This window comes from Prunus persica, chromosome G1 (assembly GCF_000346465.2).
Source record: "Prunus persica cultivar Lovell chromosome G1, Prunus_persica_NCBIv2, whole genome shotgun sequence".
Classification (NCBI taxonomy): Eukaryota; Viridiplantae; Streptophyta; class Magnoliopsida; order Rosales; family Rosaceae; genus Prunus; species Prunus persica.
Genome location: NC_034009.1, coordinates 17,444,585 through 17,469,460, shown reverse-complemented (window position 1 = coordinate 17,469,460; position 24,876 = coordinate 17,444,585). Strand labels below are relative to the sequence as shown.

Sequence of the window (24,876 nt, the reverse complement as noted above, 5' to 3'; positions counted from 1 at the left end):
ATTGCTCCGTCTAATCCTCCAATTGCCTCTTACCAAAAGACGTCCCCTTACATGGTCAAGAGTAATAGTCACCTATTCATAATTGAGTCAAAATACAATTCCATTGCCAACCCAATCACCATTGCCAAATCTTACTATCCACCAAATAGTCATTTTATTTCCCCAGCACCATTTAAAGATTTAAAGTTTTACATAGACATCCTCCATGAGACCCAATCACAATTAAGCCAATTAAAGACAGAGATAATCCCCATATTATCCTCTACCATTCCTTCTACATCTATCGAATAATCAATGAGAATGAATGGAGTAGTCACCCCTATGATCTCAAAGTTCTTCAGTCAGAATTTCAATATAGTTACTATGATTATATCGAAGCATGGTATTCTATCTTTGTCAATCCTACAATCACAACCAATATTTCCTCCACTAATGAATCCCTAAATGATGCTGATTGATATCATGATCTTCAAATGATTTGCTACGGTTAATAGCCTATTGTATTTACCAAAATGGTTCCATTAAAAGTCAACTGTATTCTATATATATATTGTACAATTGTATCCAAATAAATCAAGAGATTACATTCTTTACATGGTATCAGCCCTTCTCTCCTTCAAACGAAGTCACCTCTCTTCTTTGATCCTCCATGGCCGCCACCAACAACTCCTCTTCCTCTCCCTTTCCTTTGGGCCCAAACACTACCCATTTCATCAAACTCTCTGAATCCAACTACTTGCTATGGCTTCGCCAAATCAAGCCTTTCCTTGTCGGCCATGACCTATGGAAATATATTGATGGGTCTAAACCAGCCCCTGCTGCTACCACAACCACCACTCCTCCGATCCTCCTAATTCCTCTCAACCCAATCCTGCCTTCCTTGTCTGGTACAAACAAGACTAGCTTATCGTTAGTTACCTCACCTCTACCCTTTCCGAGTCAGTTCTCGCCCTCACTGTCGGTTACGACACTTCCAAAGAAATCTGGGATTGTTTGCAAACTCACTTTGCCCAAAAGTCCATTGCTAGTGCTGCCAATCTCCGCTTCCAACTTCTTGATATGACAAAAGGCACCAAATCTGTTGACCAATACCTCCACCAGGCCAAATCTCTTGCTGACTCCCTTGCCTCCATCAACCAACCTGTTTCCAACGATGACTTGGTCACTGCCATTCTTCGTGGCTTGGGTCCCGACTATGCCATGCTCATTACAGCTATCCTTAATTTCCCTCCGTTGCCAAATTTCACCGAGTTACGCTCTCGTCTTCTCTCATTTGAGACCCATGCCCCGCGGCCTTCCTCTGACCCTGCTGCCCAGAGCACTGCCCTTATGGCAGCCTAGTCCTCCGGGCCACCCCGTGGTGGCCCTGGTCTCTCCCAGCCCTCACCTGCCTCCCGCAGCAATGGTGGTAACGGCCGCAATGGCCGCAATGGCCGCAGTGGTGGCTGGAACCGCAATGGCTCTCGTCGTGGTGATCGTTGGAATGCATTCTCCCCTCCATCCTCGTCTTGGCAGACACCTAGTTGGGCTCCCTGGAATGTGCCTCCACAACCGTCGGCTGGTCGTGGATTTAGCTCACGGCCCCCTTGGGCTGGCCAAGGTGTGTTGGGTCCTCCACCTTCCAATTGGTGTCCCACCTGCTCTACTACTCAACACAATGCTGCTGCTTGCCCCCATCGCTACAATGGGCCTGACTCTTTTCCATCCTTTGCTGGCTCTCACACCATTCATATGCCTGACACCACGTGGTACCCCGATACAGGAGCAACCCACCACATGACTGGCAATGCCAATTCTCTCTCAAATCCCCAACCCTACAATGGTAATAATTCTGTACTTTTGGGTAATGGAGACTCCCTTCCCATCTCTCATACTGGTAACATACCTCTCTCCTTGGGGAATTCTAACCTCAACCTTAGTAATGTCTTCCTTGTTCCTGCTCTTGACAAAAATCTTTTGTCTGTTGCTCGCTTTACACATGATAACTCTGTCTTCTTCGTTTTTACACCAAATTTCTACCAAATTTATGACTTACATACTGCCACACTTCTTTTTCAGGGCCCCTGTAAGGATGGTCTGTACCCGATGTCCTCCTCTTCTATCCCTTCTACCCCTCGTGCTCTCGCTGCTGTCTCGTCTTCAGTATGGCATAATCGTCTTGGTCATCCCTCATCTTCCGTACTATCTAAATTAAGTTCCTCTTTAGGCTCTACCTTTCATTTGCATTCTAAATTTTGTACGGGTTGTGCTCTTGGTAAATCAACCCAATTACCTTTCTCTATCAATAAAAATTTTGCCCCATCTTTATTTTACTTAATTCACTCTAATGTGTGGATGTCTCCTGTTCTTTCTGTTACCGGTTTTCGTTACTATGTGCTCTTCACTGATGAATATTCCCGCTACTCATGGATTTATCCCATGCGTCGTAAATCTTCTCATTTTCAAAAATTTGTGGCTATGGTTAAAAACATATTTGGGACTTCTGTCAAATACCTCCAAAGTGATAATGGTACGGAATACGTTAATACCTCTTTCACCACTTTCTGTCATTCCCTTGGTATCCAACAAAGATTCTCTTGTCCCCACACCCCTCAGCAAAACGGTCTTGCTGAACGCAAACATCGCCACATTGCCATCATGACCCGTATTCTCCTACCTCCCATATATTCCCACCTCCGTGTCTTTGGGTGTTCTTGTTTTCCTTTTCTTGGTCCTTATGTTAATCACAAGTTACTGAGTCGTTCCTTGGAATGTGTTTTTATTGGCTATAGCCTCCATCACAAGGGTTATCGTTGCCTTCACCCATCCACGGGCCGTGTCTACACATCTAGGCATGTTATTTTTAATGAAGATTGTTTTCCTTTTACTCAGTTACAGGTGTCTCCCTCATCCCCTTATGTGGCGCTAGACCTTTCTCCACTTCCTGCTGTACCACTGGCCCCACCACCCGTGGCCCACTTGCCCATTGATCCCATGCCGCCTCTTTCCTCATCTGGCACACTTCTTGCACCGGTTTCTCTAGGACCAGCTTGTCCACCCACCCCTGTGGGCCCTAATTCCTCTACATCCCAGTCAGCCCCTGCTGACCTTGACTCCCAATCAGCCCATGTTGATGCCCCTGCATCCCACACCTCCCTTCCTCACTCCATCACCCAGATGGACCATGTGTCTCCATCAGCCCCCATGGGTCCGTTTCCTCTCGCAGATCCATCAGGCACTTCTATTGCTGCATTGCCCGCCTCCCATGCTGCCATTGAGCCTATGCCTCCTGTCACAGCCACTCAGCCAGCACCTCACTCCATGGTCACCCGATCCCGCACTGGCACACTCCATCCCAAAATTCGCACTGATGGGACAGTTAAGTATCCTATTTCTCGTGCTCTTTTGGCAGCTGTCACTGATCAAGAACCGACTTGTTTTTCCCAGGCTCAGAAACATGCTGAATGGCGTGCTGCCATGACAGAAGAAATTAACGCTCTTCTGAAGAATAATACTTGGACTCTTGTTCCGTCTACCCCATCTCAAAATACGGTCGGCTGCAAATGGGTCTTTCGGATCACGCACTTCTGATGGTCGTCTTGAGCGCTACAAAGCCCGTCTTGTCGCCAAGGGTTTTCATCAACAACCTGGTATCGACTACGCTGAAACCTTCAGCCCTGTTGTCAAACCTGCCACCATCCGCACAGTTCTTACTATTGCCACCTCTCGGGGATGGTCCCTCCGCCAACTAGACGTCAAAAATGCTTTCCTCCATGGCCTTCTTAAAGAAGATGTCTACATGGTTCAACCACCGGGTTTTGTTGACCCCACCCGTCCCAATCATGTTTGCAAGCTTCATAAGGCCTTATATGGCCTCAAGCAGGCACCCCGTGCATGGTTCCATCGCATTAGCTCGTTTCTTCTTTCCTTCGGCTTCCGACACAGCCAATCTGACTCTTCTCTTTTTATTTTTCGGCATGCCTCTTATGTCATATTTTATTGTTATATGTTGACGACATCGTGGTCACAGGAAATGATTCCAGTTTTCTTCACCAATTCATCACCGCATTGGGCCTTGCCTTTGATATCAAGGATCTTGGTCCACTTCATTTTTTTCTCGGCCTCCAAGTTACAACCGCATCTGGTGGTCTTCATATCTCACAACTGAAATATGCCCACGACCTCCTCCAGCGTCATGACATGCTCCACTGCAAACCTGCCACCACTCCATTGGCCGCCAAAGTCCCTTTGTCTGCTTCCGACGGTGTGCTCTTGGAGTCTCCTTCTACCTACCGTGAGATTGTTGGCAGTCTTCAATACTTGACATTAACTCGCCCGGACTTATCCTTTGCGGTCCACTCCGTTGCTCAGTTCATGGTTGCCCCTCGCACCTCTCACCTTGTTGCTGCCAAACGGATCTTACGGTATGTCAAAGGCACGCTCGACTTTGGTCTCTCTCTTAGCCCGCAACCGTCCACTGCCCGCCTCAGTGCCTACTCCGATGCAGATTGGGCGGGTTGTCCTGATTCGCGTCGGTCTACCAGTGGCTACCTCATCTATTTGGGCTCCAATTTAATCTCCTGGTGTTCCAAAAAGCAACCCACTGTTGCCCGTTCAAGTGCGGAATCCGAATATCGCTCCCTTGCGCACTCATGTGCTGAGACTACTTGGCTCTCCTATCTGCTCTTCGAGCTTGGTGTTTCTCTTCACTTTCCTATTCTCCTTCATTGTGACAACCTGAGCACAACATACATGGCCGCAAACCCGGTCTTTCATGCTCGGACGCGTCATATCGAGCTTGACTATCATTTTGTTCATGAAAAGGTCGCTCTTGGAAGTCACCAAGTTCGTTATATTCCCTCCATTGATCAGCCAGCTGATCTTCTCACGAAGGCCCTACACAAACCCCGCCATACTCTTTTACGATCCAAACTTGTCCAACCAGGGTTGTCCAGTTTGCGGGGGGATGTCAATCCTACAATCACAACCAATATTTCCTCCACTAATGAATCCCTAAATGATGCTGATTGATATCATGATCTCCAAATGATTTGCTACGGTTAATAGCCTATTGTATTTACCAAAATGGTTCCATTAAAAGTCAACTGTATTCTATATATATATTGTACAATTGTATCCAAATAAATCAAGAGATTACATTCTTTACAATCTTGCTTCACCAAACAGTTGATTTTAGTTATTCATGGTTTCTTAATTTTGACAGCAAATTCAAGAGCCCTTTTCCATACTGGTTCAATCACTGGTGGGAAAAACATGGTCCAGTCATCTATCTTTTTCCCCTCCAATGCAAGATTTAGTCAATTATTTCACTAATAAAAATAAGTGTAAAGAGTCTGAGTTGTTCTTCCCAAATCTTCTCCATTTTGTCGCCAAGTACAAAGTCCTTTGGATCCTCAAATGGTCATATCAAGTTAATTGGGAAACCAGAGTCCTATCTCGCCAATTTTCAATCAAATGGTGGGATAAATTTAAACTTGAGATTGCAGATTATGTATATGCTGATTTTCCTCCAGTTCGGAATCTTCAGCTAGAGAAAAAGTCATCTCCTGCTACTTCGCATTCTTCTCTCCCAATCGAAGGAAAATCTAAGTCTGAATTGCAGGACATTGCTCGCCAACTAATGTTTCAAGCCTCACAAATGAATGAAGACAATGATGATGATGCTTCCCCAAAATCACAGTCATCCACCAGTCACCAAAAATTGTTATCCAGTCAAAAGACTCCAATCCCCAAAATACGGTGGAGTGATTATCCCCCAAATAGTCAAGACCCTTATGATTTCAGTCTTTTCGATCTGGGTGAAGATTAAAGTTAACCAAAGTCATGAGTCCCAAAGTTAAAACATTCGAAATCTTGGACCCGTGCTTCAACAGTCTGATAGCCCTTGCTCCTTTAGTCAGTAAAAGTTACAGCACTCAATAAAAGTAAAAGCTTTCCCGTGCTTCTACAGTCACTCTCCAAAGCATCCAAAGTTGCCAGCTCATCCAAAGTTGCCAGAGTCTACTTTTATTTGCCTATTTAAGAAGGTTTCGGCCTCAGTTATCAACAGAATGTAATTTTAGTCCACTTCTTTTCTTAGTTTCAAAGTTCTTTCAATATCAAATCATTGAAGAACTAAGTGGTGAAACAAAGATTTTGTAAGTGTTTTGCATTCTGCAAGTTATCAAGTTATCAATAATATTTTGAATATTTTGAGTAATGCTAATTTTAATTGCATCTATTTTCATCTATTCATTAATTTGTTTCATGCATAAACCGAGACTGTTCTATAATCTCTGTGCATATACATACTTCTGTCTTTATTCTATCTCTCACTGGTTCTAGACCCATTCTGGAATATATATATATATATATACAATCCCCTTCTATTAAGGGATCCCTCAAATAATTTTATTTGAGGGACGCCCTTTAGGGTACCCTACAAATTTTTTTTCCAATGATCCAAACCATCTATTTTTTAGGTCTTCATTCATAGATTATCCTTACAAAAAATTAGACAAATCGGAAACCGTTTCGACATCCAATTGTGTCTTACAAAATCAATAAACACGTTCCTTCAAGAAAGTACTAAAATTTCAATAACTCAAATGAGTGGTCAAATGATATCGGATTCAAGTAATTTTTTGTAGAGATGATCTTTGAATGAGTATCTACAAAATAGACGGTTTGGATTAGTGAAATACAATCCGGAGTGAGGCCTACAAGGAGTGTCCCTTAAATAAGCTTATTTGAGGGATCCCTCAATGAAAGCTCTCTGTATATATATTATTCCGTAGAAAACATTCCTTGAAACCAAATGATGAGTTTTATAGTAAAAAGAAGTTTACTAGGAAAAGTAAATGGTGAAAAGGCTACTCAAAGGGTTACCGACAAAGTAAAAAGAATCAATTTAAGAAAAGTGCAGATAAAACAAAAGTTAAATGTTTTAAATGTAAAAGATCCGGCCATTTTGCTAATGAGTGCCAAGTTAAAGATACAATTAAACAGTTAAAGTTAAAATCTGATGATGAAGACAAATTAATTAAAGTTCTTGAGTTAGCTGATACTGAGTCAGATCCTATGTTTTCAGCCAGCTCAGTCAATTATAGTTTCTTTGTCTTTGATTGGCCTAATATCTATTGACTGGGTTTCATAGAGAATATCTCTGTAAAACTTAATTGACTTTAATGGATGATTTGGAAAATAATGAAGATTAGGAGGGAAGAATTTCATGGCAATTTTTACTGGGTCACAAAGCTCTTCAAGATTTGACTCGACTACAAAAAGATGACAATGGCTTCTTGCGACATAGTTGGATCTTTTCATTGGACTTTGGTTTTGAGAAGGAACTGAAGCAGGAGGATTAACTATGAAATGATCATAATTGGAAGTTAATGCTGACTGATAATTAGGGCGTAAAAATGGTTGACTCAAGGGATTAAACCTATTATTGACTGAAATTGGAGAATAGCCTGGGAAGAGCACAATTTGGGAAGATGGCTCTTGTTTAATTGGCATCATGGTAGCTGAGAGGATTCTGGGTTGACTGGGTTGACTCGGCTGACCATATTGCATTTTCTGCTTGTCTTTTTCTTTGCTGGACATGATTCGGCTTGTTTGTCCTGCATGAACTCGCTTGTAAGAAAATAAGGAATACTATTTTCAATACCTCTCAAATATTCTAATTTAAAATAAAAAACACTTAGAATGGCTTGCCATCGTACAAAAATCTATTTACTAGCTATATTTTTAACATCTTTTTTCTAAAATATGTTTTGCTGACTTGCAATCAACTCTGACAAAAACTTTTTGATTTAATAAATTATCTTGAAATTTACTAATGCATAATACTATAGATAAAATTTCTTTTTTAATAGTACTATAATTAATTTGAGATTGACTCCAAACTCCGGAATGAAAACGGACATTTTGCTCAGGTAACTCAGGAGTAATTCTTTGCTTTAGAATACCGCCATAACCAGACTCAGAAGCATCAGTTTCAACAATTTTAAAAGAATTAACTGAAGGAATACCAAGGCATGAAAGTGACTTAACATGAATTTTGATTTGTTTAACTATTTCTGTCTGATATGGAGTCCAGGCAGGAGGATTGCTCTAGAGACGATCAAACAGGGGTTTGCATAACTTTCTTAAATTTTGATAGAAATCAGAAATATAATTCAAAGATCCTAAAAATCTCTGGAGTTGACTTTTATCAAGAATCTAATTTGGAAATTTATCTGCAAACTGGATAACTCGATTGATTGGGATTATTTGGGATTGACCAATGTTGAATCCTAAAGATCTGACATTGACTTGAAATAATTTGATTTAAAGACTTAGAAAATAAAACAGACGGAGCTTATGCATGAATGAAATTAATGAATAAATGAAGATACTCAAAATAAGCATGAATGAATGAAAATATAATTAATTACTTCAAATTAATGCTTAGGAACGAAAATAAGATTAATATTTAAAATTAACTTGATAACTTTATTAACATAGAAACTTACAAAATAATGTAAAAACTTATAGAAATCTTAGTTATTAGGGAAAGCAATACCACGCAGGATACTCACACTTATCCGAGAACTTTGAAAACTGAAAGAGATTACAGGAAAGACTTAGAAAGCTTGCCCCTTACAAATGACTCGGGGCTTCTACTTAAAGACTTGGCATACATAAGAAGACAAAATAACTTTTGAAATTAACTTCTACTTTAACTTGGGCATCTTTACTTTAACTTTGGGGTAACTTGGAAATCTTTGCTTTAACTCTGGGGTAACTTTGGGCATCTTTGCTTTAACTCTTGGGCATCTTTGACTCTGCTTTAACTCTGGCGAATTCTGCTTTAACTTTGGGGAACTTGCTTTAACTTTGGCATCTTTGCTTTAACTCTAGTTTAACTCTGGGGAACTTGCTTTAACTTTGGCATCTTTGCTTTCGGCTACTTTGCAAAAGACTTAGTCTTCATTTAAGTCATAAAGGTCTTGACTATCGGGGGCATAATCTGACCATATGGGCTTCGGGTTTTGACTAAAAGGCTGGCTTGAAGAAGACTCAGACTTTGGATGAACTTCAACTTGTAAAACTTTAACTGAAGTTTCTTCTTGTTTTTATTTGTTTTTATCTTTATTTGATTTTGGTTTAACCGGGGTTAACTCCTGAAACATCTCTTCAATTTTTTTCATGGTTGAATTGACCTTAAGAGAAGACTCAGGTTTTAACTCATGAAAATTGACTAAGGGTTTTTCTTTTTTAGGTTTTAAGGAAATTTTACTAGGGATTAACTTTTCAATTTTGGTTTTAATTTTATCTAACTGTTTTCCTATGACTATTAGGCTTGTGTTGGTGTAATTATTTTGTTCTATGAATTTTTTATCTAAATCATCTTTTGACTCAATGACTTTGTAAGGACTGGCTATTACCTTGGCGTTCTTGTGACTGATTACTATTGATTCAACTGGAGGGTGAGTACTGATAACTTTGGTATTGTTGGGTTTTTCCCATTTTTTCTGGGTTAAAGTAATTAACTTTTGACTCATGTATTTACTTTCTACAAAATCAAGAGAAGGTGATTCTGACTTAGTCTTCTTTAAATATTCTTTCCATTCATTGAAAATTTCTTTTATTTGAACTTTGGGGAAAGAAGCATGATAATTCGCTTTTCTTGACTCATTTTCTAGGGCTTGGAAATGGGCATCTAATTTTGACCAATGAATTTTAAATGGTTTACTAAGGGTTCGTAATTGGGCATCACAAACTTCAAAGGTGGAACCTTCGAAATCTGTTTTAGTGGGTGATTTAGGCCGAACTGGCTCAGCAGGGGCTTTTCCGTAACTTGGTTGGACTACTTGTTTTTGTTTTCTTAATTCATTAATTTTGAAATCAAGTAGGGCTCTATCGGCTTCTAGATCATGTTCCGTAATTGAGGATGATTCGGCGGATGAATGTCTAGTAGGAATTTTAAAAGATTGACTAGGGTTGGTAATTGTTCTAATTGAACTGTAAATTTAACTGGCCTATCGAAACGAATTTTAACTATGCCGTCTAAATAAGGTTGAATGTAATCTAAATTGTTCAGGCTACCTTAGAAAGGTTTAGCAAAAAGAAAGAAGTCACTTTTCAAGATCTCCAGTTAGAAGTTAAAGTAGTCAAGAAGGAAATCTTAAGTCTAAAATAAGTTAGTCAAAAATTACAAACTGAGAATTACGAAATCAAACAACTCGAGTCTAGAGCAGAGTCTAGTAATCCTTTTGGTAAAACCAGTTCCGAGTCAGAACCTAAGTCTTCCGATAGTAACAAAAGTGACAAAGTCATCAAATTAATTAAGCAAATTAATTATAGAAAATGGTATTCACGCGTCAGTATTTTTATTAATGAATTTGAGTTAAATACAATTGCCTTATTTGATTCAGGAGCCGATTTAAATTATATTCAAGAAGGTCTTGTTCCAACCCAGTTTTATAAAAAGTCAAAAGAAGTTTTAGGAAACGCATCAGGTAAAGCTTTAAAGTTAAAATATGAATTACCCAGAGCCCACGTATGCCAAAACAAAATATGCTTTAAAGCGTCTTTTGTTTTAATTCAAAATATCACAGATGAAGTTATTTTAGAATTACCCTTTATCTCATTACTTTACCCTTTCAAAGTAGAATACTATAGAGTTGCATCTAGTCACCTAGGTGAACAGGTTAAATTTGAATTCTTGACCAAACCAGAGTTACACAGTCTTAAATCACTACAAAAGTTAGCCGTTTCTAAATCAGTTAGAATAATTCAGAGTAAAACCAAACAAATTAATTTTCTTAAGGAAGAAATTAAATTCAAACGAGTCGAACAACAGTTAGCCGACAAGTCACTTCAATCTCAAATAATTAAGTTTGAAGAAAAATAAAAAAATGAAGTTTGTTCTAATTTACCTAATGCTTTTTGGCACCGAAAACAACATGGAGTTACTTTACCTTACGTTAAGACATTTAGTGAAAAGAACATTCCCACTAAAGCCCGTCCAATCCAGATGAGTCTAGGCTTAGGATACCAATTTTTGGTAAGACTTGTGGGGTTAATTTTACCTGTTAGACTACTAACTTTAAGCTTCTGGGAATTCTGGTTAACTTGTAGATTACTAAAGCCTTGTTCAATTTTAGAGATATTACTAGTTTCTGATTCTTGACTAGAGGTTTATATATATATATATATATATATATATATATACAGTCCTGATCTCTTGGACCACAGGAGTCCAAGAGATTGTGGTCACTTATCCGTTGGATATTTATCTAATGGTTCACAAAAGTTTCTTTAAAGGAGTTCAAGATCGAGTATTACGTAGAATTTTCATCCAACGGTGAGAGACCACAAATCTCTTGGACTCCTGTGGTCCAAGAGATCGGGACTGTATATATATAAGACTACCAATATATTTAATGAATGCAATCCAACGGCCGAAATTAAAAGTATGTAATCAATCTTTAACAGAAAATACTTATTGAAAAATCTCCATATAAAAAGTAAGGGTAATGCTAGGGAGACCATCTATTTGTACCATCTTTGTACCATCTGATGTGGCTGTTGAGTTGGCTATGCCACATCATTAAATGAGTTTTTAACATTTTTAATTTTTTATTATGTTTTTCACCCTTCACTTTACATAAACCCAAGCACGTGAGAAGTTTTATTTCCCGTATCTTCAACTGGTTCTTCGCCTAACTCCTCCCCTTCCTCCTCCCTTATCTTCTCCCTTATCATTCACAATAAACCAGAGTTTTCCAATCTGCCAGCGACAAAAAAATTAACCACTATTTTCTATTACTTTGCCTACCTATAAGTGCACTCCATCCTTGCACAAACCACCTGCCATGTCCCAATCTTTGAAATTTGATTTCTGAAAACGAATTCAAAAGTCTAGTTATAATTATGAAATTACAGATTCAACATTTTCTAACATAACCTCCACCAGTCAAATCATCACCACCAACACAGACAATTAAACCCACTCAAACCACAACCACCACCTAACCACGACCAACACCGTTAAACACCACCATCGTCAAACATCGCCACCACAGACAGACCGTCAAAAATGGTCGCTTGGAATCTGAACCACACGTAGAGCTTGAACCACCACATCACCCAATCAAAATCACCACCGCTCCATCGAACTAGATTGACAGCACTGCCATTCAATCAAACCCAATATAATATCTACCCAATTGAACCACCAACGTTGAACTTAATTCCCTTGAGAAGAAAAGGAAAAAAAAAGGTTTAAAATAACAATAAAAGCATGAAAAACTGGGATAAGGGGTGCAATCGTCCGCGTCAGGGAGACATCCGGTAAGATTTCTTCTCACTGGCAGATTGGCAGGAGGTAGGATAGGAGGTAGGCGTAGGGGAGGAGGTCTAAGCAACGATGTGAAAAACTAAACGGCTCTTAGGTTTCTGTATGGGTGAAAAAAGTAATTAAAAATTAAAAATCTTAAAAACTCATTTAATGATGTGGCAAAGCCAACTCAACAGCCACATCAAATAGTACACAAATATGGTACAAATAAATAGTCTCCCTAGCATTACCCAAAAAGTAAAGGTAGAATTTGGTGAAACTAATTAAAATTCTAAAATTTACCAACTTAATTAATAAGGGATAAAATAATAAATGCAAATCTTTTAAATTAAAAAAAGTTAAAATAAACGTCCAAAGTGTTGGAAGAGTAGCGGGCAGGTGTTATGTGGCCTGCTTGAAAAAAAATAAAATCAATGCTTCTTTTTTTAATAAAAGAATATTAAAGCATGTAAAAAACATTTATAAAAAGAAAAAAGAAAAAAAAGTAGCCCGTTGTGTGTGTGATGTGACCATAAAAAGGAAAACAAAAGAATTTTACTCGAGGAAAAAGAAGACGATTTTATTGGTAAAATAAAAAGAATACGAATTTAAGTCGTCTACAGACTCTTCAAATCTATTCTAATTGTAATCGTCTCTCAACGCTAATTCTCTCTAAGGTACAAAGCTTCGCTCGTCTTCCCCTCTTCATTGTTTGGTTTCCGAGAAAATATTTATTGTATTCAATAGAAATTTCAATTGGTTGTCTGTAAAAAGGAATAATTGAATTTGTGTTTTCATTTCGAAATTATTGGTTGGCAACTTGATTAAATAATTGGTGAGCTCAAGTTGCAGAAAGTTTGCACGCATAACTGATCTCACGGGAAAATTTGAGTAGCATCTGAGAGCAATTTTCCCCAATCCTAATTTTGCGAATTGGGTATAAATTGGGTTCTTTTGTACGTGATTTCTTGATTACTATGATTATTGAATTGATAATTTAGTTGCAAAAATTTGAAAAAATAATTGACTGAAACTTTGGCCACGGTCTAGGTGTGTGTTTGTGTTTACCTGAATTATGCGGTCATGTAACTGAATGTTTAGCTGCATTATGTTATAGTTTCATTCAATGGGGTTTTTCTGAAGGAAAGTTACTAAGTGAGAACTTTTCCCTGTCATCCGCTCTAAATGCATTAAGAATGGGTTAAATCCTTCGTTTCTACTGAATTATGTGAATTTATGGATATTGAATTCTTTGGAGGTTTGCACTTGCCATTCGAGCTTACGAGTGAATTGCAGTTAGCTTTATTTTGCCTTAGAAGTATAAATTCAAGAGGGCATATCCAGGTAGTGATTGTAATATAATTGCAGCATGAGCGTGGAATTAAAGAATTGATACTTTTTACACTAGCAGTCATCCATTTGTTTATTTGTTGGTATGACCTAGTTTTCAGTCATATTTTTCCGTAGTCAATTTTGAGATTTGCTATTTTGTAGCATTGATCATCGCTAGCCAGACATTTGAAACTTAATAGATTTTTAGGTTTTAAATATAGTTTCGTAAGAGGCCTTTTAGATAGGTTTTCTCTTTTTCGATATGATTTTTCATTCTATGGTACTTTTGAGTAGAGTGCTACATGCTCTTGGACTATCCTTTGAAAGTAATTCTTAAATGTGTGCTTTAACCATCTCTTTTAGATCTATGCATATTTCAGTATAGTTTATGTTTCTGTTTCATATGAAAATTAAGAAGTCTTTGAAATCTACAGGTCTTATTGAAACTTTGGCATTTGATCTGAACCCATGGAACCATCTCTCACCTCTCTGACGTATAAGGGTTCCATACCTGAAGCAATCACTGAAGCAAAGAAGCAGAGGAAGCTCTTTGTTGTGTATATTTCAGGTTAATACTTCCTCATTTGGTTTTATTTTGTATCTGAAAGTTTCAATCAGCATACATTAGTTGGAAGATTATTTTTTTCTTTTGTTTGTTTGGTTTTTGCATTTACTTGTGGAAAATGTGGTGGTGGTTTATTGAATTAGTTTAAGAGTTCCAAGAGGCTTTCGCTATTTCTATGGGAGGAAGGGGACACTGGTGTATTTTAGTTGATTAACAGTAATAATACGCTATCTAATGCATACTCTAATACTCTAGTTGATTTTTGTGCAACATGGTATTCAAATGGTTAAACTGGATTGAATGATTGATTATTCATGCTAAAATTAGCCTCTGATTCGTTGGTTTGGCTCTTTTTCATGTGTGAGTATAATTGATGGACACAATATATTGTTTAGGAGGCTTTGATTATGTGAATCATTAAAATTTCTAAGTTATATAACATTAGCACATACATTGCAAAAATTGAAGTATGATGAAGTCATTTGAATAAACGGGAATAAAAAAAAAACCCATTTTTCCAGCTAGGAGAAGTCATTGAATATACAGAATGATAAGTTTTGGGGGAGGAACAAATTTTGTGCAATTTACTGACACTAGTGGAAACATTATGTGCTTTATCGATGCGTTATTTTTCAATGGTTAACTTTTATGGAAGTATGATGGGATAGCTGTATTTTGGGTAGTATGGTTGGGAAGAAAAAGAATTTTAGACAACCATAGGTGAGAGGGGTTGAGGTTTTGTCTGATAAAGTTCTAAGCTTGGTAATCCTTATACACTTCCTCAGAGTTTCTTGAAGTACCCTTTTTCTATTTTATTGGAATGAAAAGTCAGAATTTGAAAGTTTGTTGAAGGACATATTATCAAGACGAAAACATAGGGATATGCGATAAACCTAATTCATTGAGTGTTACACTTTGTTTGGGTTTGGGCTGCTGTTTAGGTACTAAGCTCTATTATTGTGACACAAATTTATTATTTGAAGGTTAGCTAGCTTTTAGATTTGGCTTTCAGTGGGCATTTTGTCCTCTGTAGTATCTGTTTATACTTATAATAAAATGTAAAATAAAAAATAAAAAATTTGTTAAAAAAAAAAAAATTTGTTTTCCATATAAAAGTCTTAAATATTGAGATTTTATTTTGGAAATGATTCTTTTAATTAATCAGGTAAATGCTTCATTTTTAAGCAATAAATTTTTATTTATTTATAGAAAGTGTTAATTAAGGGCACGTTTGATAATCATTTCATTATTGGTTTTTATTTTTAATTTTTTTGTTTTTGTTTGAGTTAGAGGAAAATATATGGGGGAACAAGGATGAAGAAGGGTGGAGGGAGAGGGTGGAAGAAATGTATATGGAATGATACATAATGAAAACAAAAAACAATTATTTTTAATTATTTTGGTTTGATCACTCCTTCTTGTTGAATGTGGAGAGGGAAGCAGCAGTTTTATTTTTGGTGGGTGGAAGCAGCAGTTTCTTAGGTTCTTCTGGTGTTTTCTGTTCTTGATGTGCAACTTGGTTTTCTATTCAGTTTTTGCTTTATTTAAGGATTTGTGTATTTCATTACCATTGTATAGGTTGTGACTTCTCTAGGTGGGGACCACTGATTTGCTTTGTTCATACTGTTTCTACTGAATTTTAATGGATTTGTTCTGTTTCTATCAAAAGAAAGAAAGGCGAAAAAATTGTTAAGGGGAGGGAGAGAGAAAAGGAAGATATTGAGAAAATTTATTTCTCAAAATTCCATTGTTTTAAGTTGTATTAACTTATTTTTAAACGTTAAAACAAGGCAGTTTAACAAGTAAAGGACCAAATTATTTGTTACAATGGCATCATTTTCATACAGATACTTTTGTTCACCTAATGCTCTCCCGTCATTCTCACTTTTAGATGTAGTATTAGTAATTTTGCTTATGTTGTATTTTGTAAATATGTAAAAAGCCTTCTATGATTATGTGAATTACAATTTTGATGTACTCAATAGCCACACCATTTTTTAAAAATGAAAAAAACTTGCCCATGTTACTTTCCTTTATTTTCTCAATTGGTGTTTTATATTGTATAAAGATTTGTAATAATGTCTTTGTTAGAATCTTTATTGTACGTAGCATTTGTTTGTTTTTCGGTTTTTCAGGTAAAAATGATGAGTCTAGTCGCTTGGAAAATTCTACATGGACTGATGTAAATGTAAGTTTTGTTCCTTTGCTCTTGGTTTTGTGTTTCCTTATAAATTTGTTTAATTCTTATAGCTCTGCTCTGTCTCTCATTCTTATGTTCATGTTTTTCATTCAGGTAGCGGACTCGGTAGCAAAGTACTGTCTTTTATTGCATATCCCTGAAGAAAGCACTGATGCTGCAAATTTTTCTGCAATATGTATCCTTAAATTGAAAGATGATTAAATACATAAATTCCTTCAGAAGTTGGCCTCCTGAGCTATTGCAGTTGTTCTAAATGTTCATGAGAAAATGCCACACGATAATCTGAATCAACTAGTGGTGAAGTACATCTTTAGCAGGTTATGTTGTCAAAATATCAAAATCTAAAAGAAATATTTGGTAATGATTAAAGCTGTCTTTCTCTTTTTTGGATGATTAAGTAACTTTTATTTCTACTCTGTGCATCTTTACTTAATTCCAATGTCCCAAGCTTTGGAAACAGACAATGGCCAAATGGGGCCACGGTCTCTCAGTACCTCATTTAGAGATCTGAATGAACAACTTAATGTTCTCCATTCTGATAATAAGATCCATTTAGTACTAAGTCTACCACCTTCGTTTTTGCAAATGGCTTTTCCTCGGTAGTTGTCCATCTGATTTTACAAACCCAGAACATTTACCTTCCTGCCAAAAACCAGGAATGAGGAAAAGCATTGGACATTAGATTAATTCCAACCTGAAGTCGCAGCTTTCATAAGTTGTAGTTTTGAAGTAGGTAAATTTAAATTCTGTGGTTATTTGTTAATTATTTTTCTTTTCTATTTGTTGTCCCTAATTTAGGGACTGTTGAAGCTGTTCTATATTTTTCACATATCTATTGACACCACTACAATTTTGCTTATTTTAAGCTTTTTACATTATTAGAAAGTCAAAAGATTCTATCCTTACATCAGCAGGTTACAGACCCACAGAAATCTATACCTTGTATTACAGCTATTGGATACAATGGTGTACAAATTTGGCAAAATGGTATGATTTTTAAGAATTTGTTTAAGAAAAAGTATATAGAGCAACACATACACATAAGCATGTTTTAAGAATTTGGTTCGTCTTTCAGAGGGCTTTGTCAGTGCTGAAGTTCTGGCGTCCAGTTTAGAGAAGGCGTGGTTGGGTATTCATATCCAGGTATGTTTTTGCTGTTTTCTTTTTATCAATCATCATATTTTAGTACTCTACCAATTCAAAAACACATTGATGCATGATGAGTTGATATTTGTCATGTGGTTTTGAGTTTGTGTTTTATTTATGTTATGACATTTCCAGCTGGCCATCTTCAAAACCAAGATTGGAGTAATTGTGTTAGACCATTCCCAACTCAGGGAGGGCAAAATACCAAGTGGAACTGACTGACCCTACCAGGTCAATCCGGTTTGGCCAAGTTTTCACTCTTTGAACTGGTTAAGTCAGCCTGTTCTTTGAACAAATTGATTAGCTTGGCTCAGGTTGCACATTCCACAATATGAAACTGGAAAAAAACCAGCTTGAACTGGTTACTATTACGTTTACATGTCAAAATTTTATGAAATTGGTATGCTGAAAGACTTGAATCCAAGATCTGTGGGGGCCAGCTTGGGTGCTTCACCCTTTGACTACTGTCAGCTTTCATTTTAGGTTATATGCTGGGGGCATGGGGACGTGAAAAAGGGTGTTAAGTATTTTTATAACAACAGCTCTGTTCCATCTAATCCCACAGAAAGAAAATACCTGTGTGTTGTATCCATGGGAATCCCGAGATTGTTCTGACTGCTGCTACCTCATAGCGTCTTTTATCCATTAAGCATTTGCAACATCAACATTACTTCCCTTTTGGAATCATTGTTAATGCTTGATGAATGCACATAAGCTGGGTAACTGTAGGGATTTTTTCATTTGATTTGAGAAAATACCGTGCACGCACTCTTGATCTCAGCTTTATGCCCCAGAACTCCCTCACCTGCATGCTGAGAGCTTATGTGACCATGCATTTTCTTAATTTGTTTTTAACAGAAAGAATGACCAATATTATCTGATAATCAACTGTAGGAAACAACTGCAACTGTGTTGAGTGCAGCTCTTGCTTCAAATAACTCTGAACCATCTACTTCTGGGGTTCCTAATACTGTCTCAACTGATGAAGGAAGTTCCTCAAGTACTAATCAAGGACGTTCCTCAAGTGCAGCTGTTCCATTGCCTTCAATAGACACAAATGATCAATCACCAGACGCTATAGATGCTGTCTCTGACACAGTGAAGAAAAATAAAGGTCGTGATTGCAGAGTTGAGGTACATATTATAACCTACATTTACAGCCCCATTAAGTTTTTTAGTATCTGCAAACTTCATAAGTACATGATGATCCTGTTATTCTTTGGCATAAATAGGAGAAAAATAACGATTTAGGATACAAGACATCTTCGAAATCATTTGATGCTAATGGGTTAGAATGTGTCGGGGATGAACAGTCCAGCTCTCCCATGAAATCTGCCCAAGGAGTACAGGATATTGATATGGAGGACCTGAATAATTCTGGAGCTGATAATGTTTCTTCCATTGCTGAAGTTGGTTATAGTGGCCCCGAAAAGACCACTCTTAATCATTCAGGTGTCTCAGGAGAAGCTTCACAAGCATATAGTAGTGAAAAAAATGAAGCTCTGCAAGTTGAAAGGGGTGAAGTTAAGGATGATAAGAAGGTTGATGCATTTGAGAAGTGTACGGAGGTCAGCAAATCTAGTGATGTTCACTTGAATATCCGATTGCCCAATGGTGTCAGCCTGAAACAGAAGTTTTCTGTGACAAGTACTGTGAGAATGGTCAAAGACTATGTTGATGAAAACCAAGGAAGTGGTATTGGCACTTATGATCTAGCCATCCCCTATCCTCGCAAGGTATTCTCTAATCAAGGTAAGAAATGCTGGAGATAGCTCTCTCTCTCTTCTCTCTCTCTCTCTCCCTCTCTCTCTCTCTCTCTCTCTCTCTCTCTCTCTCTCTCTCTCTCTCTCTCTCATTTTTTATGATTTAGGGTCGTTTGTTTTAAATTCCCATTAACAGTTGCAGCAACTCTAGTCGACACTATATAGATTTATCCAATTCTTTGGTATTCATTGTGTTTTTCCTTTGCCTTTGTGTTCAGAAATACGTAATGACATTTTTATAGCCATTCCCTGCCAAAACATGAGAAACGACAACTTAATATGAATATTCTAGTGTAATTTGAAGTTGATAGAAGATTACTATGTCTTAGTATGAGCCATTCATAATATGTTATTATTTTATGCAGAATTGAATGAATCGTTATCAGATTTGGGCCTGTTTGATAGACAAGCATTGATAGTTGTTCCACATCAGCAAGGGACTAGTTATCAGCGCGGGAGATCTGCATTCTCAGAGCAAATAGACTCCAGAAATACTGGTAGTTCCTCAAATGGAAGTAATGGGGGATATTTTTCGTATGTGAAAGGATTTCTATCTTACTTCAATCCTCTCTCTTATTTTGGTGGTGGTGCAAACTCATCAAGTTCAGGGCAGCAATCCCAAAATGGCATGTGGGAATATAGTGAGTTTCTGCTCTCTGCTCTGATGCCAAAATTTCTCTTTTATATTTGTGCCAGGTCTCTCATTCAGTCTAGGAAATCTTTTTATCTAATGATTTTTGAGTATGCAGAAATTTGGGTGCATTTGAGCCACACAAAAAAATTACAAAAGAAACTCTCGCAATTGTTAATATAGTTTGCATCTTGAATGTGGAAGGCGCCATCATTAAGCTTGATATTTGCTAATAGAATGTAGAGGCAGGGCATAAAATCCTTAAGGGGCAAGGTCATTAGTCTGTGTTCTCCTTCTATGAACCAATTATGTATAACATCTTATAGTTATCTTTTTTACATGACAATTGTGCTATTATGTTTTACTGATTGCTAGTTACCTGGGGTTCAAATGGCTCTGCTCTTATTCGGTTGGGAAATTGGGTTTAGTTTAGTTAGTTTATATAGTAAGATGGTGTCATTTTAATGTACGAAGTGTATGAATTCTCTGTTTGTAGTACCAAAATGTTCAACACAGTAAGCATACACCCACTTGCATAGGGAGATGAGCCATGAGCCTTTGTTATGCTCTTTCTTTCCAGAGTTAACGAGCAGAGAAAATAAACTATAAATGGAGGATGATGGAGGAGCTTTTCAATTGATGTTGCAGAGGTTTCCAAATTTGATTTTTCCCATTAGTGTTAAATATTATACATTTTTTTCCTTGATTCTCGCTATAGAATTTTCTTTTGTAAGTATTTTCTTCTAGAACATTGTTGTGGCATTACTGACAGTTTGCCATTCCCAACAGGCCCAAATTCTGCACGTCAAAACAATTCCACTGAAAGCATTTCTACAAGTAGTAGAAATGAAGGGAAAAAAAACAGGCAACCACCAGCATCTGGTTTTGGAAGTAACATTCACACATTGAAACATGATGAAGATGATGAACGGTTCAGCGATAGAAATGCCTTCTGGAATGGTAATTCTACTCAGTATGGTGGTGGCAATGATGATGGCAAATAAGATATTCATGATAAATCATGCTGAGCTTTTAGACTCTACTCTGTCCTTTGCCGCTGCTCACTTGTCTTGCTTTCTGCTTCTTACCATATATTCGAGTTCGGTTGAAAAATAGAGAATTGTAGATAATAAATACAAGTTATCGAGTCTGTTCTGGTGAGTTTTTTTTTTTCCTTAACGTTGAGTTGTTACTATTTATATAGGAAGAGTTGTAGGAATGAAAAATCCCATGAAATAGTTTGAACTTACAATTCGAGTTTCATGTTTGTAAATGAGTACTTTTTCTCAACGTTACGGCTCACAGTTCCATTGACTTTATCCGGGCACTCGAATTTGGGTTTTGTTGGACCTCCAGACCTGGATATCCTTGTAGACTTCGTAAATCTGGCCTTTAGGAACGTGATTAATATCCCGTAAGTATGATATTTAGAATAGTGATTGGCATTGAAAAAGTTGTTCAAGGCTTATTATATACAAAAATTTCATTCATAAATGGTGTACTGTACATAGTACATACTATGCTTATCTTTATAATTATGAGCCAAAAATAAACTTGTAAAACTAGAGTTTAGAAAGAATGTTGCTATTTCTATCCCTGTCCTATTTTTTCACCCTCCATGTAAATTTGAAAAAACACAATCCTATTTTTTCACCTACTATTATTCTTAAATTACCCTTTAATTATTAATTCAAATAAATTCTCTTTGCTAATCATCGGTAGCAATTTATATGTTCTTACTTTGACACGGTAATGCCAAGAAGTGCTTTAGCAATTAGTATGTTCTTACTTTGACACAGTGATGCCAAGAATTGCTCTGTCATAATGCAAACAACTGATTTGTTACTTACTAAACCAATTGGGAGGGTATTCAAATATTTGGAGTAAGATATTGGCACAATTAAGGAGACAATTTCTTTTCGGGAAAAAAGAAGAAGAAAAAGAAACAAAAAGAGAGGCAATTTCTCTTATGGCTGAAAGAATCAAAGAGACAATCTTTTTAGTTCACTCAACAAAGAGTCCAAGAGTTAATCTTTTATCCGCATTAATTTTGCTTTTAGCATATTAGTTTGTTGTTCTCTTGAAATTGGTATTTTAGATATCTTGTTGATATTTTTGATTGTACAGTTGAAGTTTATCTAATGAAGTTCCTATTTGATAAAAACAAAAAAACAAAAAAACAAAACAAAGAGTCAAAAAGACAATTTTTCAAGTATATAAGTGCTAGAGGTACGGTTTCGTATACCATTATTTATACACCTCTAGTGCAAAGTGCGATCCAATCAGATAAAAGTCTATTGCTAACTATCGCATGGTAGAAAAATGATCAAGACTTCTACATATATTCTTGCTTTTACTCTACTTGTTGTCTTTATGTTGCTTGCAAACATATGTATGTGGTTTAATGATTCAGTATTATGTACAACAGAAAGTGAATAATGCAACTCATGATAACATAATTTGGCCATCAGTGATAGCTTGCTTGAACTTGTTTCAAAACTTTCCATCTTTGTGTCGTGAAATGATGTCGTTGTCGTATTTTGGCCCACATACACAAGGAGTTTGCTCCTTTCGACATAGTTTGGAGTTCTAAAGAGAGGACTATGTCCGGGTTTAGCCAGTGTGGGACTCACTACAAAAAAAGTGGCAATAGTCACCAAATAATGGTGACTGTTGCCATTTTTATTTATTTATAGTGACTATAGGTTTAGTTGGTATGACGCTATGATTTTCTTCGGGTTGCTCAGAAGATGTGGAGCGGTGGTCCTGTTTCTTAGTTTTATTTTAGTCTAATAAGTTTTAGAAACTCTTTAGGAGTTTGATGTGATTTGTTTTCTATTTAGGATTTTTATTAATTTTTAGCTTTTGGCTTTCGATATGGATTTGCCATTTCTACCGTTGCGTGACTGATCTGTATTGTAGGAATGCGTACATGTTCTTCTAGTTGCTGAATCGGGAATTTAGTGATTATTTGGGTTGTGCATGATTCTCTCCAGATCAATTCAACATTTTGTGTTTGGTCATTAGAGAAGTTTTACCTATATTCGGCACATATAGTTATTTTGCACTTTTATTTGTTCATCAATAATATACTATCCTTTATTTTCAAAAATAATATATAATATATTTTTTATTTAATCTAAGTAGAGTGTCACATCAGCAATTTAATACAAATTTTAACATGAATGCTTAGTCGTGAGCAATTGCATCCTTCACGCTTTGCTTCTTTCTCACACCTTTCTGCCATTGCTAAATACACACAAAAATACATCATATTAAATGAAAAATGTATACAAAAAATATCACTAGCTGTATAGTTACGTATGTACGTTTTCGTAGGAATATATCCTTGCACAGCTGCATGCATCAATGGAAAAATCTAAATAATACGTAACCAGATGTAGGGTTCGCTTGGGAGTGCTTCTTCTTGAAGCGCTTATGCCAGTAGCGCTTATGACACAAGTGCTTCTACAAAGAAGCAGTTTGTTGTTTGGATATCACATTTTAAAGTGCTTTACACTACATAAAAGCGCTATTGATATTTTGTTGAGTGTTTGGTTGACACAGTAAAAATGCTTTTAAAAGTACTTTAAAAAAATTTAAAGAATCCCAAAATATTATAATAAACATAGGAAATACAATTTCACATGATCCCAAAATAAAAACACAACTTAAAAAAGTATGAACTTCACCAAGTATAACGTTTAATCATTTTTTAAAAATAAAAAAGGAATTAACCAGACATAAGAAGACTTGCAATTCTCTCACGTTCGTCAGCCATCTCACACCCATGGGTTAGATTTTGTTCTTCAACCATCTCTTCCTCTATCATAACTCCCGCCCCACCAGAGGGAAGCAGCTCATCATTATTGTTTGTGCAAATAATCTCACGGGAGAATATTCGCTTCTAGATCCTTCAGCCTTCGATCTTCCTTCTCTCTCTTCCTCGATTCCTGTAAAAAAGATTGGAGTAAATAGACCACACCCGGGGGGTGTTGGCCAAAGGCCCTCCGATGCCTAAGTTAGTTCGAGTGTTTGTAGGAAGACAATAGCTAAGCAAAGGGTACGGAGTTTTATGTAGGGTGTAAACCGGGTGGCCGGAGCCGTGTGTGGTGGCCGGAGCCGTGTGGAGAAAATATGGAGAGTGGAGAGGGAGAGAGAGCTTCGGGTATTTTTCTCGGGTATAAGGAGTAGGTTTTTTTGAAGTACCTTGAATGATGAATGAGGTCGTCTATTTATAGGAGCCTCGGGGCTAGGGTTTCGTAGGGATGGAGTTGGACTTGATAATATCCGAATTAATGATATTATCTCTTAAGAAGATAATATCTGAATTAAATGATATTATCTTCTCTTTATTAGGATAATATCTGAATTAATGATATTATCTCTTTAAATAAAGATAATATCATATTAATCAATATATTTATCCCAATTAATTAATTAGCTAGATAAACTAGTTTAATTAATTAATTTAAGAGATAATCTTCTTTTCCACGTGGCGTGCCCTGATTGGAGACGAAAATATATGCTCCCACAAATGCCCCCAGCTTCTGCGTGGTGCTTGTGTGGCAGGTAGGAGATGAAATTATTTTTTTCTTACTCTCCAACTTTGTTTGGGCTTTCTTCTGTGAGTTGGACTCCTTTTGCAGATCGGATTCTCAATTGGTGTCGGCTTCTGACTGTAGTTGGAGTTGGATTCCCAGTAGGAACGAGCTTGTGATTCCTTCTTGACCCGGGTTGTCCAACTTGTATAAATACAGGGCTTCTCTTCACTCTTTCTCACATCGCAAACTTAATTTCTCTACTTTCTAGCTTGAGAAAGATATTGGAGAATTTTGTATTGCTTGTCGAAGAGAGGAGTTGCCGTGCATCCCAAAGTAAGTCGAGCACGTAAATATTTTCTTCATCTTCTCTTTTTTGCAGCGAAGACCA

The 24,876-nt window shown here is 37.0% G+C and overlaps 1 protein-coding gene across 3 annotated transcripts; it reads left to right on the top strand.

Moving 5' to 3' along the window:
• Positions 12,882-21,263, top strand: LOC18791012 (plant UBX domain-containing protein 11). 3 transcript variants are annotated; one of them, XM_020554674.1, is made up of 11 exons: positions 12,882-12,984; positions 14,074-14,207; positions 16,340-16,392; positions 16,498-16,579; positions 17,326-17,391; positions 17,480-17,547; positions 18,445-18,684; positions 18,783-19,302; positions 19,679-19,954; positions 20,525-20,594; positions 20,734-20,815. In XM_020554674.1, exons 2-10 carry the CDS (start codon positions 14,108-14,110, stop codon positions 20,551-20,553), a joined length of 1,434 nt encoding a protein of 477 aa, XP_020410263.1. In that variant the 5' UTR covers positions 12,882-12,984; positions 14,074-14,107; the 3' UTR covers positions 20,554-20,594; positions 20,734-20,815. The 3 variants fall into 3 exon arrangements, with proteins under 3 accessions (XP_020410263.1, XP_020410262.1, XP_007222307.1); XM_020554673.1 differs by lacking the exon at positions 20,525-20,594 and having other exon boundaries at positions 18,864-19,302; positions 20,734-21,263; XM_007222245.2 differs by lacking the exon at positions 20,525-20,594 and having other exon boundaries at positions 12,883-12,984; positions 20,734-21,263.

Coding starts and splice junctions, on each gene's coding strand:
- LOC18791012 (XM_007222245.2), top strand. CDS start 14,108: ATGGAACCATCTCTCACCTCTCTGACGTATAAGGGTTCCATACCTGAA. Junction 18,685..18,782: donor GTCGTGATTGCAGAGTTGAG/GTACATATTATA, acceptor TGGCATAAATAG/GAGAAAAATAACGATTTAGG. Junction 19,303..19,678: donor CAAGGTATTCTCTAATCAAG/GTAAGAAATGCT, acceptor TATTTTATGCAG/AATTGAATGAATCGTTATCA.